Consider the following 19,551-nt stretch of genomic DNA (forward strand, 5'->3'; position numbering starts at 1 on the left):
ATCGGTTTTGACCCATGACTTAAGGGTGTTGTGAGATGTGGCTTCATGACGGCGCAGAGTTAAGTTTGTGTGTGTTCATAGATGTCGTTTTGTTGCGGTTGGTGGTGTGTTCAGGTTGGTGTATTGGGTTCATTTTGGTATTGCTGTTTGTCCTGCAAGGTATTGGTTTAGACTGTGTTGTGCCAGGAATTTTTCATTGAGTTTCTGTAGTGTCTAAGTTATTGTAGTGCTGTTTGCTATATGTCTTAGGTTCGTTCGAGCAGTTACCAGAAAGCGCCAGACAACAGGCTGTATTGTGCATGCGCAGCTAAGATGACGTAGGCAGCCCGTGCTTCGTGCTTGCTCTGTTCATACGCTTTTCGTCGTATTTCTTGTGGAATTTTGTGCGTTGCGTGGTGGGGCATCACGTGACCATGTGCAGCGCTGCAGCATGTTGTTCAGCGGACATACTGAGTTGTACTTCGAGCAATTGTTTTATCATATCCCACACAGATAAAGGATGCAAATAAGGAAGCAGTTCTTGGCTAAATATCATTTCAAAATTAGAGACTCCACAGCTCTAAGTACCATAAAATTTTGCTAAGGGGTGACTTTGACAGATTTTTTTAAATTCGTTGTAGCATTTCCAACAGGTTTGCATCTACACAGCACTGCAAAAAGCTAGGATGGAATACAAATTTCTTGCAAAAAAAAAAGTTTCTTGTGTAGCTTACACCGGAATAAAGGAGAATAAATTTCAATATTCAAAATGTGAAAAAATTAACATGGTTGTCTGTGAGGCAAAGAAACTGTACAACTGACAGTTTATATTCTACTCTAGGAAGAAATATGAAGCCATCTGGCGAGTCAAAACGATAAAACACAGTATGTGGCCAGTCTAAAATTTAGCATAGAATGTCATTCTATAAATTTTAAGACGTAAGCACAAATTAAGAAATAACTTCAGGCCTAGAGGAAGTACTAGACAAGTGCTTTGTGATCGAAAAACACTGTTTCACAGAAGGCAGATTTGTGAAATTCTGCTACGGCTGTCATTATATTTGAAACAAAGTATTTAGTTCAAAACTATTGACCAAATTTGCCTACTTAGCTTCAAGTCAATGTTTATGTATGTTCGTACGTACATTGCATTACGAGATCTTACAGTGTCATAAAAGGAAAATAATATCAGAGACTACTCCAGCAGTATCAGAATTTCATAAACTATACTAAAATGCTTCATTCCATTCTAATTGCACGTTTCTATGTCCAGACGCACTTGGAAGTACCTGATATTCAGCTTTTCATGTGGTTTTTGTGATACCAATTTTCTTGGAGGTCCAGTACTGTATTCTCATGCTTGGTGCTTTATTATGGTATAAAGTCATTCGTCCCAGAAAATGAAAATTTGCACTTTATAATGAATGAGGTTGAAAGTAGCAGATAGTGCGGAATGAAACACTTAGTTTCAAATAAACTGCCTCAGTGGAAATAAATTAAGAGAAGCAAATTTCTCTGTAAAACAGACAGAAATAGCTTCATTAAGACATTGATGGTTGATCACTTATAACAAGGAAATCATATATCAGAAAATTGAAACTACGAACTTATTTTGGTCTTTCATGGTTATGAGAATGTATATTAATTCACCTGATGGTTCCCAGCCACAGAAATCCGTTTTAAATTCATTTGACGTGAGAGCTGTAAACAGAGACATGGAACACATACACAGGTCACATCGGGAAGGACCCCCCAGTATAACTCAGCTTGCTCTGCGCACGCGCGAATCTGGCAGCTTGGGCGTGCCATTAAAATTTTTCCGTATAGCTTCTGGCTACTTGCTGCTACTGCTCATACAGCAAACAGCCACACTTCAAGGAGCCAGAAGCGGGAGGAAGGCACTGCTCGTATGCGAATTCAGCTATGCGCACGAGCCCGCTGGCAACTGCTCATGAACCTCTTGTGTTCATTTGGTTAATTTAATTTGTGGCTGCTTTCGTTAGGTGTGGATATGACACTCGTTGGTGTGCGGAAATGGGGGCAATGCGTTGTCCCTTATAAAATTTTTGCAATTGTATATGTTTGTGGCTTTGTGAGATTGTAGCGGCTGACCTAGAGTGCAGCGCCAGAACTTTTTTGTGGTAAGTAGTCGTTCTTTTCAGTGTACCTATGTTTTGTGTGTTAAGGTGGTTTGTGGGGTACTTCTGTGTTGTTTGGTTGGTGGTATCGGTGTTCTGCTATCGTGACTTGCTGTTGACCTATGTAGGTGAAGGGAAGTGTCAGATTCCAATGCACGGTTGTAGCTATGGGTGTTTTCATATTCAGCTGCCGTTGAGCTACATACGTCAAGGGAAGTGTTACATTCCAATTTTGCTTGCCTAGGCATTCGTTTTGTGGTACCAATAATTGTGGCGGTGATGTAATTTTTGGAGGCTTATAATGTGGTATCGACAGTCACAGTTGAGCTGTAGTGACTGATTCCATAAGATATTGTGTTTAGTGGAATTTTGTGTTAATTTATTTCGTCGTTTTGTGTCGTTTGGTATGGTATTCTGTGTTTGTGTTTAAATTTAGTTATTTCCCCACTCAAAAACCCCCAATTTCCTTTGCTGGTCCCGTTAGTTTGATTATGTATTTGGAGGAAGATGTGTTGGTTTATCTGTTTTCATCTATGTTGTCATGTTTACATAGTGTCATTGGAGTCATAGTGAATGGTTGTTTCTGCCATGTTGGTGACGTCATTGGTCAAAGCAGATAGGTGGAATCGGATGCTTATAGTCCCGCCACCCTATTATTGATGCAGCTGGAACTGGAGTGACTGCAATTTCTGTTCTGGAATCCAGGCCAATGAAATGATTGAGCAGATCCATGAGGATATATGAAACCATTTTCAGACACACATAAGCAATGTGCTGGAACATTCGCTACAAAGGATAATGTATCATTTGGTACTCCCTAGAACTGAAGTTGCTTCTCACAAATTGACACAAAATGGTGATGCTCTCTAGTACCAAAAACTGTACATCTGTCCTCAAAATGCTCTTTATAAATTTATGTATCTTCAGTTTTTTTGTATATAAATTCAGTGCCGTGCACATTTGCTTTGGGCAATTCCATGTCAAATCAACAATTGCTACAACCTGACACTCAGATTTTTTGAAATTAAGTATGCATATGTTGTCGTTGTCTTCAGTCCTGAGACTGGTTTGATGCAGCTCTCCTTGCTACTCTATCCTGTGCAAGCTTCATCTCCCAGTACCTACTGCAGCCTACATCCTTCTGAATCTGCTTAGTGTATTCATCTCTTGGCCTCTCTCCACGATTTTTACCCTCCACGCTGCCCTCCAGTACTAAATTGGTGATCCCTTGATGCCTCAGAACCCTTCTTCTAGTCAAGTTGTGCCACAAACTCCTCTTCTTGCGAATTCTACTCAATACCACCTCATTAGTTATGTGATCTACCCATCTGATCTTCAGCATTCTTCTGTAGCACCACATTTCGAAAGCTTCTATTCTCTTGTCTACACTATTTATCATCCATGTTTCACTTCCATACATGGCTACGCTCCATACAAATACTTTCAGAAACGACTTCCTGACACTTAAATCTATAGTCAATGTTAACAAATTTCTCTTTTTCAGAAACGCTTTCCTTGCCATTGCCAGTCTACATTTTATATCCTCTCTACTTCGATCATCATAAGTTATTTTGCTCCCCAAATAGCAAAACTCCTTTACTAATTTGTCTCATTTCCTAATCTAATTTCCTCAGCATCACCCGAATTAATTAGACTACATTCCATTATCTTGGTTTCTCTTTTGTTGATATTAATCTTACACCTTCCTTTCAAGACACTGTCCATTCTGTTCAACTGCTCTTCCAGGTTCTTTGCTGTCTCTGACAGAATTACAATGTCACTGGCGAACCTCAAAGTTTTTATTTCTTCTCCATGGATTTTAATACCTACTCCAAATTTTTCTTTTGATTCCTTCACTTCTTGCTCAATATACGGATTTAATAATATCAGGGAGAGGCTACAACCCTGTCTCACTCCCTTCCCAACCACTGCTTCCCTTTCATGCCCCTCGACTCTTCTAACTGCCACCTGGTTTCTGTACAGATTGTAAATAGCCTTTCACTCCCTGTATTTTATCCCTGCCACCTTCAGAATGTGAGAGATTATACCAGTCAACATTATCAAAAGCTTTCTCTAAGTCTACAAATGCTAGAAACGTAGGTTTTCCTTTTCTTAATCTTTCTTCTACGATAAGTCGTAGGGTCAGTATTGCCTCACGTGTTCCAACATTTGTACAGAATCCAAATTGATCTTCCCTGAGCTCGGCTTCTACCAGTTTTTCCATTCATCTGTAAAGAATTTGCGTTAGTATTTTGCAGCTGTGACTTATTAAACTGATAGTTCGGTAATTTTCACATATGTCAACACTTGCTTTTGGACTGGCTCTCCCAAGGCTCAGTAGTTTCAATGGAATTTTGTCTACTCCCGGGGCCTTGTTTCGACTTAGGTCTTTCAGTGCTGTGTCAAACTCTACACGCAGTATCATGTCTCCCATTTCATCTTCATCTACATCCTCTTCCATTTCCATAATATTGTCCATCTGAGTTCTTGATATTCATACAAGTGGTTCTCTTTTCTCCAAAGGTCCCTCTAATTTCCCTGTAGGCAGTATCTATCTTACCCCTAGTGATATGCCTCTACATCCTTATATTTGTCCTCTAGCCATCCCTGCTTAGCCATTTTGCACTTCCCTGTCAATCTCATTTTTGAGACGTTTGTATTCCTTTTTTGTCTGCTTCATTTGCTGCATTTTTGTATTTTCTCCTTTCATCAATTAAATTCAGTATCTCTTCTGTTACCCAAGGATTTCTACTAGCCCTCGTCCTTTTACCTACTTGATCCTCTGCTGCCTTTGCTACTTCATTCCTCAAAGCTACCCATTCTTCTTCTACTGTATTTCTTTCCCCCATTGCTGTAAATTGTTCCCTTATGCTGTCCCTGAAACTCCGTACAACCTCTGGTTTAGTCAGTTTATCCAGGTCCCATCTCCTTAAATTCCCACCTTTTTGCAGTTTCTTCAGTTTTAATCTACAGTTCATAACCAATAGATTGTGGTCAGTCCAAATCTGCCCCTGGAAATATCTTACAATTCAAAACCTGGTTCCTAAATCTGTCTCACCATTAATGTAATCTATCTGAAACCTTCTAGTATCTCCAGGGTTCTTCCATGTATACAACCTTCTTTCATGATTCTTGAACCAAGTGTTAGCTATGATGAAGTTATGCTCTGTGCAAAATTCTACCAGACGGCTTCCTCTTTCATTTCTTAGCCCCAATCCATGTTCACCTAAGTTTCCTTGCCTTCCTTTCCCACTGTTGAATTCGTCACTTATGACTACTAAATTTGTCTCCTTTCACTACCTGAATAATTTCTTTTATCTCATCATACATTTCATCAATTTCTTCATCTGCAGAGCTGGTTGGCATATAAGCTTGTACTACTGTGGTAGGCGTGGGCTTCGTGTCTATCTTGGCCACATACTACTGTAGTAGGTGTGGGCGTTGTGTCTATCTTGACCACAATAATGCGTTCACTATGCTGTTTGTAGTAGCTTACCCGCACTCTTATTTTTTTATTCGTTATTAAACCTACTCCTGCATTACCCCTACATGATTTTGTATTTATAAGCATGTAGTCACCTGACCAAAAGTCTTGTTCCTCCTGCCACCGAACTTCACTAATTCCCACTATATCTAACCTTAACCTATCCCTTTCCCTTTCTAAATTTTCTAACCTACCTGCCCGATTAAGGGATCTGACATTCCCACACCCAGATCCATAGAACGCCAGTTTTCTTTCTCCTGATAACGACGTCCTCCTGAGTAGTTCCCTCGCGGAGATCCGAATGTGGGACTATTTTACCTCCGGAATATATTACCCAAGAGGATGCCATCATTTAATCATACAGTAAAGCTGCATGCCCTCGGGAAAAATTACGGCTGTAGTTTCCCCTTGCTTTCAGCCGTTCGCAGTACCACAACAGCAAGGCCGTTTTGGTTAGTGTTACAGTGCCAGATCAATCATCCAGATTGTTGCCCCTGCAACTACTGAAAAGGCTGCTGCCCCTCTTCAGGAACCACGTTTGTCTGGCCTCTCAACACGTACCCTTCCGTTTCGGTTCCACCTACGGTATGGCTATCTGTGTCGTTGAGGCACGCAAGCCTCCCCACCAACAGCAAGGTCCATGGTTCGTGAGGGGGAAGTATGCATATATTTATCATAAACCATGACACAAGTTAATTTTTTCACATTTTTCTGATGGAAAGTTACCGAGTAATGGTCCTTCAAAAATTGAAAAGATGACTAATTTTTTACTCGGGGAACAATGTTGTTCTGTTTGAAACTCTTGTTCAAATTAAGCTAGAACAATAAAATTTACTTCATTGGAAAGCTCTTTTAAAGAGCTTTTATATGATACCAATCATCATTAGTTTAATATATATATAAACAAATTGTTAAAAAAGACCGAATATTGAAAGACTGTATTTTTATGATTTTCAAAATATATATGTGAAAGATACACTTTACATCTACATATTCTGCAATTTTCAACTTGGGATGAGCATGGGATCACTATCAAAAGCAATTTTACTTTAAGGGTGGTGCTTTAAAAATTAGTAAAAACTAATTTATTTTAGAAATTAGGCCTACTTCTCAACAGCTTCTGTTGTAAAATGTGGAAATTAAAAATAACTATTTACAAACAGGCATCCTATTAGTGCACTTCTTCATACTTTGAACTAATCAGTCTGTTGCACATCAACATTTCTGCACTGGATAACTTATATGTTTGTCCCGCAGCAGTTTGAGGGTCCACGATTGCCACTACTTCCCTACTGCTTATGGAAAGAATGTCTGGATGACTTGGAAATGTAAAAGATGGTGTTGGTTGATGTGGATGTAAGAAACTGTGATTTCATCCTTCTACTGACTTTTTAAAAAAAAAAAAAAAAAAAAAAAAAAAAAAAATACACAGGTTAACCACCACAAGCAACATATCCTTTTGTCTTTGAATGGTATTGTATCACTGTCGGAAACTGTCACCAGTTCAATTTTACTATCATCAGAGTTTGAATACACTTTTGTCCTTGCTAAAAGGAATGAAAGTGTGAAGTTTTGTGTCCCTACAATTTTGCAGCATTTCTCAAATCTCTCCATAAGTTTCATTTCTTCATTTTTGTGATCTTCTTTAGTAGCATAGAAGTTCGTTCCTTCTATGTTATCCTTGGCAAACATATAAAGTTGTTTTGGTGTCATTATTTGATCACTGTATGGCCGTTGCAGACTTGCTAGAGCTGCAAGTCGTTTGACGGTGGCTGAAAAATGCCATTCCTTCATGATGGCACGTTTTTATAATGAGTTGCTGCTCCATCAGAAATAATATATTTTTCTTGGTTTTCTAGTGAATTTGACAGTCAGGAAGTCCATCAATTACGATTGGAACAAATGCACAGCAACGGTGTCATGTGTTAGGCATTCTGATATGATTACAAGACATGTGCTAGAGTTTGTTCCCATCCTTGTAATAAGCAACAATGGGATGAATCATTGCTTGCATGTTTGTCCAGTGATAGCCTTGAACTTCGTCCTGGATGACAAAGGAGTAATTCTCAGAAAAGTCACAGCTTGCTAAGATCTCGCCTTAAAGTTCATTTCTCAGTCTCTTTTGGAATGTTGATTGTTGACTAGCAACAAATGAATGTTGTGTAAGCGATTTTATAAAAAAAAAATCAATGAAGTTGTCAGATGATTTTATGATTGTTTCTAGAAATGTGTGATCAACGGAAACCATTGCTGATAAGTTATATTATTGTTGTTGTTGTTGTTGTGGTCTTCAGTCCTGAGACTGGTTTGATGCAGCTCTCCATGCTACTCTATCCTGTGCAAGCTTCTTCATCTCCCAGTATCTACTGGAGCCTACATCCTTCTGAATCTGCTTAGTGTATTGATCTATTGGTCTCCCTCTACGATTTTTACCCTACACACTGCCCTCCAATGCTAAATTTGTGATCCCTTGATGCCTCAAAACATGTCCTACCAACCGATCCCTTCTTCTGGTCAAGTTGTGCCACAAACTTCTCTTCTCCCCAATCCTGTTCAATACCTCCTCATTAGTTACGTGATCTACCCACCTTATCTTCAGCATTCTTCTGTAGCACCACATTTCGAAAGCTTCTATTCTCTTCTTGTCCAAACTATTTATTGTCCATGTTTGACTTCCATACATGGCTACACTCCATACAAATACTTTCAGAAACGACTTCCTGACACTTAAATCTATACTCGATGTTAACAAATTTCTCTTCTTCAGAAACAATTTCCTTGCCATTGCCAGTCTACATTTTATATCCTCTCTACTTCGACCATCATCAGTTATTTTACTCCCTAAATAGCAAAACTCCTTTACTACTTTGTGTCTCATTTCCTAATCTAATCCCCTCAGCATCACCCGATTTAATTTGACTACATACCATTATTCTCGTTTTGCTTTTGTTGATGTTCATCTTATATCCTCCTTTCAAGACACTGTCCATTCCGTTCAACTGCTCTTCCAAGTCCTTTGCTGTCTCTGACAGAATTACAATGTCATCGGCGAACCTCAAAGTTTTTATTTCTTCTCCATGGATTTTAATACCTACTCCGAATTTTTCTTTTGTTTCCTTTACTGCTTGCTCAATATACAGATTGAATAACATCGGGGATAGGCTACAACCCTGTCACACTCCTTTCCCAACCACTGCTTCCCTTTCATGCCCCTCAACTCTTATAACTGCCATCTGGTTTCTGTACAAATTGTAAATAGCCTTTCGCTCCCTGTATTTTACCCCTGCCATCTTCAGAATTTGAAAGAGAGTATTCCAGTTAACGTTGTCAAAAGCTTTCTCTAAGTCTACAAATGCTAGAAATGTAGGTTTGCCTTTTCTTAATCTTTCTTCTAAGATAAATCGTAAGGTTAGTATTGCCTCGCATGTTCCAACATTTCTACGGAATCCAAACTGATCTTCCCCGAGGTCCGCTTCTACCAGTTTTTCCATTCGTCTGTAAAGAATTCGCGTTAGTATTTTGCAGCTGTGACTTATTAAACTGATAGTTCGGTAATTTTCACATCTGTCAACACCTGCTTTCTTTGGGATTGGAATTATTATATTATTCTTGAAGTCTGAGGGTATTTCGCCTGTCTCATACATCTTGCTCACCAGATGGTAGAGTTTTGTCATGACTGGCTCTCCCAAGGCCATCAGTAGTTCTAATGGAATGTTGTCTACTCCCAGGGCCTTGTTTCGACTCAGGTCTTTCAGTGCTCTGTCAAACTCTTCACGCAGTAGCATATCTCCCATTTCATCTTCATCCTCTTCCATTTCCATAATATTGTCCTCAAGTACATCGCCCTTGTATAAACCCCCTCTATACTCCTTCCACCTTTCTGCCTTCCGTTCTTTGCTTAGAACTGGGTTGCCATCTGAGCTCTTGATATTCATACAAGTGGTTCTCTTCTCTCCAAAGGTCTCTTTAATTTTCCTGTAGGCAGTATCTATCTTACCCATAGTGAGACAAGCCGCTACATCCTTACATTTGTCCTCTAGCCATCCCTGTCTTCAAAGTTTGTGTAAATTACTTTCAAATTACTTAAAACTAGCCTTTTTTGTACTTGTAGTTTTTCTCCGTTATCTCTCACAAGTACAAATTCTTTTTTCCCATGCTTATCTCATCAGAATAATAAAAGTTTCTAACAATCAGCAGTAGTTTGATCAAGAGTCTTGCCAGGTTTTGGGTTTGGTGAAGACAAAATTCCCTTGTCCTTCACCAAATATTTTACTCTTCGAGCCATGTAATTTGTTACGTTAAATTCATCTTAAGCTTCTTAACACTCCAGCTTTTAGGTAAAATGGTAAGAATTTCCATCTGTTTACTTCGAGATGTACACGCACGAAATTTATCTTCTAGCTGACTGATCATCTCAGATTCTGCATGATCATGTCCCCCTTCTTTTTTGGAAGAAAGCAATAATACCTTTGTTTCAATTGTTGAAGTTAATTCAATTAGTTTTTCCTTAGGATATTTTGCTTCACACAGTCATTTCTCCTTAGTTGGCGATTCACCAACGGACTGCAAAGAAGCATTCAACTTTTCTAAGGCCTCACTTGCTGCAGTGTCTTGTACGTCACTATCTCATAAAACCTTTTCATGTTCTTGCTTCACCACAGAATACAGTAGATCATCGTTTTCTGTGCTAGATGTACCACAAATTTCTACTCGTGCAATTTTTTTACAGCAGTTGTCACACCCTTTTTGATTTAAAGTTAAGAAAGGTTTTCTTGCTGTCATCCATTGTGAAACAGGCTGTAAGTTTTTCTTGTGGTTATTGTGGCCCTATTCATTACATTGATTACAGCACAAAGATGAAATTTTAGGCATTTTATATTTCTCAAGTTAGCAAACTGATTAAAAAATGTTTTTGAAGTTGAATGCCCCAGCTTTCTATATTCAGTACTACACAATATTACTTCTTTAGTCTTTCACTTCCTGTAAAAAAAAATATTTCATTATGTTAATAGTATGAAAACATTAACTGGTTGTAGGCATACAAACTTACATTCTCTTATGAGGTTTGTACAAAAGTACCTTTAAGCTAGATTCAAAACACATTTCAGAGTTACACTTAATTTCACTACAGCTGCCTCACAACAAAAGAATGTGTGGGTCACTTTCAACCATAGGTGAAAATTGCTGACAATATTAACCATAGACAAAATACTGAATAGATCGCAGATAGTAACACCAAAGAATCATTTTATATATAATCTTTAAAATGGGAGATAGCTTCCTTTCTTCTTTTTTCCTTGTGGTTTTATAGCTATTAATAAATAGTTAGCACTAAAGTTTAAAAAGCAGTTACTCATTTCAAAAGTAAAATTTGTGGACTATGTAACAAAATCTAACAGTGTAATATTTTCATGTGTAGCAAAATAATAGACATTCACCTACCTGACTGTGATTTTGGAGAATCGTGGTAAACATAAAATTGCTTTTGATAGTGATCCCATGCTCATCCCAAGTTGAAACTTTCAGGATATGTAGATGTAAAAGTGTATCTTTCACGTATATTTTTTAGAGAATTTTAAAAATTCGATAAATTCAACAATGTTGTTCATAAAAACTGTGTGTAAAAACTAATATTAAACTAATGATGTTTGGTATGATATAAAAGCTCTTTTAAAAAGAGCTTCCCAATGAAGTAAATTTTATTGTTCTAGCTTAATTAGAACACGAGTTGTAAAGAAAACATTGTTCTGAGAGTAAAAAATTTGTCATTTTTCAATTTTTTGAAAGTCCATTACTTGGTAACTTTTTATCAGAAAAATGTGAAAAATAGAATTGCGTTCTGCAGCAATGCCAGAACTTGTGCATGGTTACTCCAACTCACTGAGATCTGATTCTCCAACTGCTGCAGTTTTATTAATAATTGCACCTTCAACTTGATGCATTTTTTGCTTTGCATGTCCTTTTGTACCCCTTGCACAAATTTGAAGTTTTAATGGTGATATTGCAACAGCTATTAAGCTTGCATTTAAATTGTGAGAAACATTAGTTTTGCCATCTTCGTCTGAGGTGAAACATCCATTTGTAAATATTTAATTCTATCAAATTCTTTTCTACAGGATGGGCACATTTTTGGGCTCGTTTAATATCAAATGTGGTTTTCCTGTTTAGCTGGTAAGCTGTTTCCAATGTGCTTGAGTGCAAAAAATTTCGAGCAGTATGATTTTTTTCTTGCCAAGAGGGTTGCAGGTTGATCTTAACAAAAATTTGTCTTTTTAGGAGTAAAGCTTCATGATGGAAACACACTAGTGTTTTCGGTGGTGTGTAAACCAGTGTTGTGTAAGCAATTATTGTTCCTTGACAGCTTTCAGTCCTTTTAGGGCACTGTCATTAAATGGCATGGGGATTCCACATTTCTAATAAGTAAATACACATGTTAGGCTCTAATTTGTGAAATAGCCAGACAATAGTTTGACAAAAGACTATGTCCATAATGCCCTTTCCTTACCACTTATGGCTTGTGAAACTATGGGACAGATTTGTTGAGACATGATGTGTTGCTCACTTTGAACTGAGATTATGCCAAAAGCATTGCCTTCTGAACTTAACTTTCTTTGTTTATGTGCTGAGAACATAATGTATCACTATGCATAATGTTGTATCACTATGCACAGAAGCATAGATTAGGAAAAGTGGCATACCAAACTTTGATTTCTTTGTTACTTTTCAGTCTCCTAAAACGGGGTAGTTACATAAATGGCTCTAGTAACTCGACCAAGTTATAGGTGAACTGAATCTCTGCAGTTCATGCAGGTCCCTCAGGTACAGACTAAATTTCATCAAAGTGGACATATGCTGAAGGTGTTTGTGGCTTTCCTGTTGTACACCGTTGCTTGTAATGATTCATGCCATGAATTGGGGCAAGGTGATGTAATGAACCAGGGACCACGTGTAGCAAGCCAGTGAGATCTCATTCGTAAATAAAGTTACATGGAATATTGCTCTATTAAGTCAGACTTTAAACATGTCAGTAGAATGTTGAGGAAAATTGGAAATAGGTACATAAGTAGGTTATTGCAGTGATGAACGTCGGGTTATGCTATACATCAGTCCACACGATGTTTCTTTCGTTGTGCGCAATTGCAGATGTGTGGGAATGAAAGGGCGTGCACACAAATTTGTGGAATGTACGCATGTGTGTTCTCGTGTCCACATGCTTCCTCATTGCACAAGCAGTCTATGAATCCACTTTTTTGCTTGGGAGCTTGCATTGGGTTTGTTGTGATGAAGAGGTGACAGAAAGAGAAAACAGGAAAGCGACCAATCAAAGAAGCATTATAACCAACAGTCACTATAAATACAAAATGACATTTTGTCTCCAAACTTCGGGTCACAGAGATTTTTGATTTTTCTCCTTGGGAAACTAGTGATAAGCCTGCTAATAAAATTTTGTTAGCGAGTAACTGGCAACTTGTATACTTTTTGAAGTATTTATTCCCCTTTTCAAAAGGGATTTTAAATTCTGTTAGATTTGTAGCTTATAATGTTCATTATTTCATTGTTTTATACCTGTAAGAAATGCTCAAGCTTGTCGTTATTAGTGTAATTTGTTCCTATACAATATTGCAGTTTGTCGATTAGCATTACACTGAAGAGCTAAAGGAACTGGTACACCCACCTAATATCTTGTAGCACCCTCGCGAGCACGCAGAAGTGCCACAATATGACGTGTCATGGACTGACTAATGTCGTAGTGCTAGAGGAAATTGACACCATGAATCCTGCAGGGATGTTCATAAATCCACAATAGTACGAGGGGGTGGAGATCTTTTTTGAACAGCACGTTGCAAGGCATCCCAGATATGCTGAAGTGGAAATGTTTGTCCTGGAGCCAGTCTGTAGCAATTTTGGGTGTGTGGGGTGTTGCATTGTCCTGCTGAAATTTCACAAGTCCATCGGAATGCACAATGGATATGGATGAATGCAGGTGATCAGACAGAATGCTTAAGTATGTATTGCCTGTCAGTCATATATAGACAAATCAAGGGTCCCTTATCATTTCCACTGTACGTGGTCCACACCATTACAGAGCCTCCACCAGCTTGAACAGTCCCCTGCTGACATGCAGTGTCCATGGATTCATGAGGTTGTCTACATACCTATACTCATCCCTCCGATCGATGCAGTTCAAAATAACTCATCTGGCCAGGCAACATGTTTTCACTCGTCAACAGTAAAGTGTCAGAGTTGACGGAACGAGGTGAGGCACAAGGCTTTTGTGTCTTGCATTCATCAAGGGTACACGAGTGGGCCTTTGGCTCCGAAAGTCAGTATCGGTTTCGTTGAACGATTTGCACACGGACACTTGTTGATGGGTCAGCATTTAAATCTGCAGCACTTCTGTCACATTGAATGATTCTCTTCAGTCATCATAGGTCCCGTTCATGTGGGATCTTTTTCCAGCTGCAGCAATGTTGGAGATCTGATGTTTCAACAGATTTCTGATATTCATGGTACACTCATGAAATGGTCATATGGGAAAATCCCTACTTCATTGGTATCTCTGAGATGCTGTGTCCCACTGCTTGTGCGCCGACTATAACACCACATTCAGTCTCATTTAAATCTTGATAGCCTGCCGATGACACAACAGCGATTGATCTAATAACTGCACCAGACACTTGTCTTATATAGGTGTTGCCGACTGCAGTGCTATGTTCTGCCTGTTTACATCTCTCTGTATTTGAATATGCATGCCTATACCAGTTTCTTTGGCACTTCAGTGTATAAGTACTGTTATTACATAATTGTGGCTTGTTCCATATCCATGCAATTCGCCTGCATACTAGATCAATGGGACACGAACAAGTAAATAAATAAAAATAAGTGATTATTCCTGAAACAGAGAACAACTTGAAGGTTATTAGTTGTTGTGAAGGTTAATTTACTTTCACTTTGTCATTTAATCATGAAATATGATATGAAGATTAACATCCTCAGAATCAACAAATTTGATAGTTTGAGATGCCAGAATCTGTTGGAATGGGAGTTATGTTATGCATCATAAGTGTGCTTCATTTCTGTTTTTGATTGGTTGTTGAGGAACTACACATACATCATGACTTCTTTTGTTCAGATGCCAGGCTCCTCAGTTACCTGAATATTTGACCGGTTTCTGTATACACTTTTCATAAATATTTGGCTTATTGTACTGTTTACTTACTTCGGAACTTACGGTATCTTATTCTTTACAGAAATATGATCAGAGACTTTTATGTAATATGTGACACTCAGGGCAACACATGTAGAATTATGCAAAGAATCTTCAGAAGTGGCATTCCATATTACTCTTTTGGCTGTAATCACCTGCTGCTTCCTTTGGAGTCAACAGAATTATTGCATGTAAATCGCTTTTCAGCATAACCCCAACACACTACACAATTAAATTTATATTGGCCCCAGCTGCCTGTTGTCTGCAAAAAGGTGCAGAGATTCCCACCAAAGGTGGCTAGCAGTGCCCTTTATGCACAGCCTCTATTTCCAGGAAATTATGCATGCACAAATGTGGATGCATAGTTGCTGTCGGAAAATTATGCACATGCACAAAGTTGAAAACAAAGGTGTTGTGTGGATGCACCTTTATTACCGTGGCAGTCGTATTTTCATGTTGAGATTTGTAGGCTTTGCCAACTCACAAGGAATTTTTCATGTGCTAATCTAGTATCTGTGTGCAAGACAGGTCAGTCAGCAGAGTTTTCTTTCATTCTTGTGTGTTGGATTTGCAGCTGACAACCAAATTTAGGGTAGAGGAGAATTTGATACTAGTTGTTGGGTTTGGTCAGTGACACAATGTTGATAGCTGCTGTGTCGTGACCAGTGACACAATGTTAGTTGCTGCTGTGACCTCATCTTTCGGTTTGTACTTTCAGTTTGGTTGTTAAATGGTGAAAACATTGAATGTGAAAGAAAAAAAGCCAGATTTTGATAGCTTGTTCTGTAGCTTAGCTTGTTGGAAAAATAATTGCCACCAATCACCAGATTGGCTGCATCTGATGCATATGAATTGCCAAGGTCAGCATGCAGTGGAGGAGCTGCACTATAACCCACTTTCCAAATTGTTGATCTGTTTCAATGTTTAACAAAAACAGAAAATGGAAAAAGAGAATTTAAGCTACTCTTTTTAAAAAGCTTATTTGTGAATGGTGTTATAGTCTCCATCAACAATCCTTAGTTGGATAGCATAGTTACACATGATTCACCATAGATAAAGTAATGAAAGATGCTATTTTGAAAACAGTTCTGGCTTGCTAGGACAAAATTCTCTTCTTAAAATGCTTTATAGTAAGATCGTTAACACTGCTGGTTAAAGTTCAGTGTTTAGCAAAAGTCCTAAAGGTTACCTCAAAGGAGACGCAAGTTTAACAGTGGAAGGTTCCATTTCGAACTGTTCAGTGCTGTGCACGTTCATTGTAGTTACTTGGCAATCTCTCTCTCTCTTTCTTAAAAATCATTATCCACACAGAAATGTTTCGCAATTAGCCTGAAATGATTCTTATTTTACATGTACTATGTCAGTCTGTTTAGCATACATATGAACAAAAGCAATGGTTTTGTAATTCCAGATGTCGCAGAATCGTAACTATCGCCGGAATGATAGGCAGTCTTACCAGATGAATGCCCCAGGTGGTGGCTTTGGTGGTAACCGACCATCCCAAATGAATGTAAATCCATGGGAAGGTGGTCTTGTACCTGGGAACCCAAGGGGAGGTGGTGGCTTAGCAGGACTGTTGCCAACTCCAACACAACAATCGAGCCTTGTTTCACAGTTATCTTCAACAGAAGCTCAGCTTGCTATTGCTAGCAATCTGCTCACAACACTTCTTAGACCACAGCAACCAGCACAACCACAGGTATGATATGTATTATTAGTGCCCAGAATTTTATGAATAACCTCAGGTTAACTTCATGTATTCACAAACTTTTCTCTGTAGTTACTGTGCCTAGTAGTGTACGTGAATATTTTTTACAAAATGGAAAAGTTCTTAGTTAGCAGAATTGTTAAGTATTGAGATTGAAATAAATGACAAGTGTTGTGGTAAATGTTGGTATTAGTGATAACATGATTCTTTGCCTCGAAAAATATAAGCACCTAATGTTAGTGAGAAAATTAGAGATGAAAAGGCTTGCACAGAATAGACTAATTTCAGGTGCAATGGTTGCACAAGAGGTGATAGTTTCAAAGAGGCCTGTGAACTTGACTTCCTCCAATGCTGATAAGCGTAATACTTCAAAATTTGATACTAATGTTTCAGTTGTAGTGCGTCATAACATCTAGCAACCTTAAGCACAAGCTTAATTGAGGAGTCAAGATGAAATATAATACAAAGAATATTCAGAAAGTAGTCAGTCCTCAGCATCAATACTCATATGATACAAAACTGATGGCGTTACAAAACTATCAGATACTACCACTGGTGATGAGAATATTGGTGCAATGACACTGATTGCGCCCCCCCCCTCCCCCAATAGAAATAATGAACAACTTCATAATGGAATGAGAGTTGTACTTAAATGGAACAAAAATCTCAGTTGTAATCTAAGTGGACACTTCTTTATAGTGTACCCAAAAGTGGATAATATGTATAATGTACAGTGTACACATGTAATGACTGGTGGGGGAAGGGAAAGGATGTGGGGGGGAGGGGTGTCATTATATATGCTATGTAGAAGTTGGACTATTGACAAGTTAATTCTTGTGACCTATTTGGCATTGGTGTGTCTCGTCAAGAATGGAGTGGAGAGCTACATCAGACTAGTATCAGGACAGAAGACCTAAACAGAATTGATTCACAGAAAAGTCTGTTCAGATCATGTAATCCTTTTGTATAGGTATTAAGATTAGTGGCATTAAATCAGCTTCTTGTGGACTGATGACCTACTTTTTACTAGTAGTTGTGTATAAATGTTAAACCTAAAGTATATACATTTGTATGATCAAGTTATCAGACTAACTTATGACATTCAGCCCACTATGTGGGAAATAAATATCCTCGCTACCAGTGTTTCTTAAGGTCTTGATGGAGGCATAGTGTAAAAGTAGTAATACTCTTTCTATATTATTTTGTCAGGCTTGCAGTTCAGTCTTCAGGGAAGGAATGTCAGATGAAAAGGCAGTTCATTCTTTTGGTTTGTGAGTAACTTGTAGAGTTCAATAAGTAGAGGACAGTAAGTGTTTGTCCACAATTTCACAAAAGCATTTTAAGTGGAAAGTTGGAACATACATGAGATTTTGGGAAAACCTGAATTCATCAATTCATGTCTAGAGAATTGCAAGCAACAGGATATAGATTCAAATATCAGTGCAATGTTGTAAAGTGGTTGGGAGGTGTTCCCATTGGGTTCTGTTTCTGTTGTCTCTTATTGTATTCGTCTGTAAAAAGTTCAGATAGTGAATAACGATACCCTCTATGGTGGAAGTTATTGGGAGAACCATGTGTAGTAATAGAACAGTGTGCAGTCAGCTCCAGATCCCTGGGATCTGGGTTGAGGTGGTGCTTGGTTCCTTCAGGTGTTACAAATTTGAAACAAATAAATCTTTGGATTGTTTAGAAATGACTATAGGCCTCTGGCTTGTAGCTAAGTTGAAGGCCTGAACCAGAAGCTCTGGCAACACTAATAACTTTTTTGTGACACAATTTTATGATCTTCAGTCCTAAATAGGTTGGGGTGCACTTCCCATAACAGAAGAGCTGGTTGTTGGTGTGGAATGCATGCAGGTGTTTTTTGGAATAGGGGATTTTTCCATCCAATCACAATAAACATTGTAACAGATAGTACCAAGATACTCTGGGGATGCCCCAAATAGATGAGAATTTCCCATTAAATACTAAGCATGCTATTCTCATGTGAGGTTTTTGGGAATTGATTGTACAGTTCAAATTTTACTTTTTAGTGTTGCAAGCAGATAATGAAGGAATTTACATTTTGTGATTGCATTTTTTTTCTACGTACTAGGTTCCTCCATTGTTAAGTCTTGGCACTTTGGGTCAACTTGGTAATATAGGCCAAGGCTTCAGGCAGCAACAGCAATTTGGTTCAGCTCCAGGTAGATTTCAGGACAACAGAAGACGACGGCTTGATTCTCGCAGGACTGAACCGTACAATAAGGTATGTCAACTGTGGTATAGAAGTATATCCTGTCAAGCTATTGATATACAAACAAGTTCTACAGCTATGGAAGTACGGCAGCTGGGGGGTGGCAGGTTTTTAATAATGTCACAACTATTAACTTACTGATATTAAACAAGTTGCCCTCCTTTTTAATTGGATTTTAGGCTCGAGTTACTTAAGGAAGCTGAAGCTTGTCACTCTAGCAGCCTCTTTGCTGGAACTTTGCATTCAGTGGCTTCATTGTAGTTAAGACATTTCATCTCGTTCATAAGATGGAGTATGCATGAGCATTTTTCTCATTTGCTCATTACCACTCAGAAATAACTCACATACTTCATTGGCAGTGGCCAGTGCCGTGATGTTGAATGTGACTTGAGGTCACTTCTGATCGGTTTCTAGATCTGTCCGTTGGGAGAATGTTGGCTATGAAGCAGGCATTCTCGGTAATAGTGCCTGCTTACGAACATCTGGATTTCTGGCCTCGAGATTACCAGCTGTGTACTGTTAACAGCCTTATATGAACATTAAACTAAGATGTTCCTTAACATTTTCATTTTTTGCATTTTTTGAAGCATTGATATTACAAATTCTTAATTCCTTATCTTCATTTTATTACACTTATGCCATGTGTATACACTGTTTCAGTGTTCTAATGTAAACAACTTCTATATGTTAATGCCTGTTTTCCTCATGTTTATGATTTAATACTACTGAATACTTCACAGTAAAAGCATCAGTTAAATACTTCAGCTTGAGTTGCTGTTAGCACAGCACACCCAAGAC

At 38.4% G+C, this 19,551-nt stretch overlaps 1 protein-coding gene across 2 annotated transcripts in view; it reads left to right on the forward strand.

The window, feature by feature from the left end:
- Positions 1 to 19,551, forward strand: part of LOC124614010 (zinc finger protein on ecdysone puffs-like) — a 40,353-nt gene that overhangs the window by 1,901 nt on the left and 18,901 nt on the right. For both annotated transcript variants that reach the window (XM_047142825.1, XM_047142826.1), the window contains exons 2-3: positions 16,221 to 16,508; positions 18,613 to 18,765. In XM_047142825.1, the coding sequence (XP_046998781.1) occupies positions 16,221 to 16,508; positions 18,613 to 18,765 (441 nt within the window). The remainder of the gene's footprint in view (positions 1 to 16,220; positions 16,509 to 18,612; positions 18,766 to 19,551) is intronic.

Source organism: Schistocerca americana, chromosome 4 (assembly GCF_021461395.2).
Source record: "Schistocerca americana isolate TAMUIC-IGC-003095 chromosome 4, iqSchAmer2.1, whole genome shotgun sequence".
Taxonomy (NCBI): domain Eukaryota; kingdom Metazoa; phylum Arthropoda; class Insecta; order Orthoptera; family Acrididae; genus Schistocerca; species Schistocerca americana.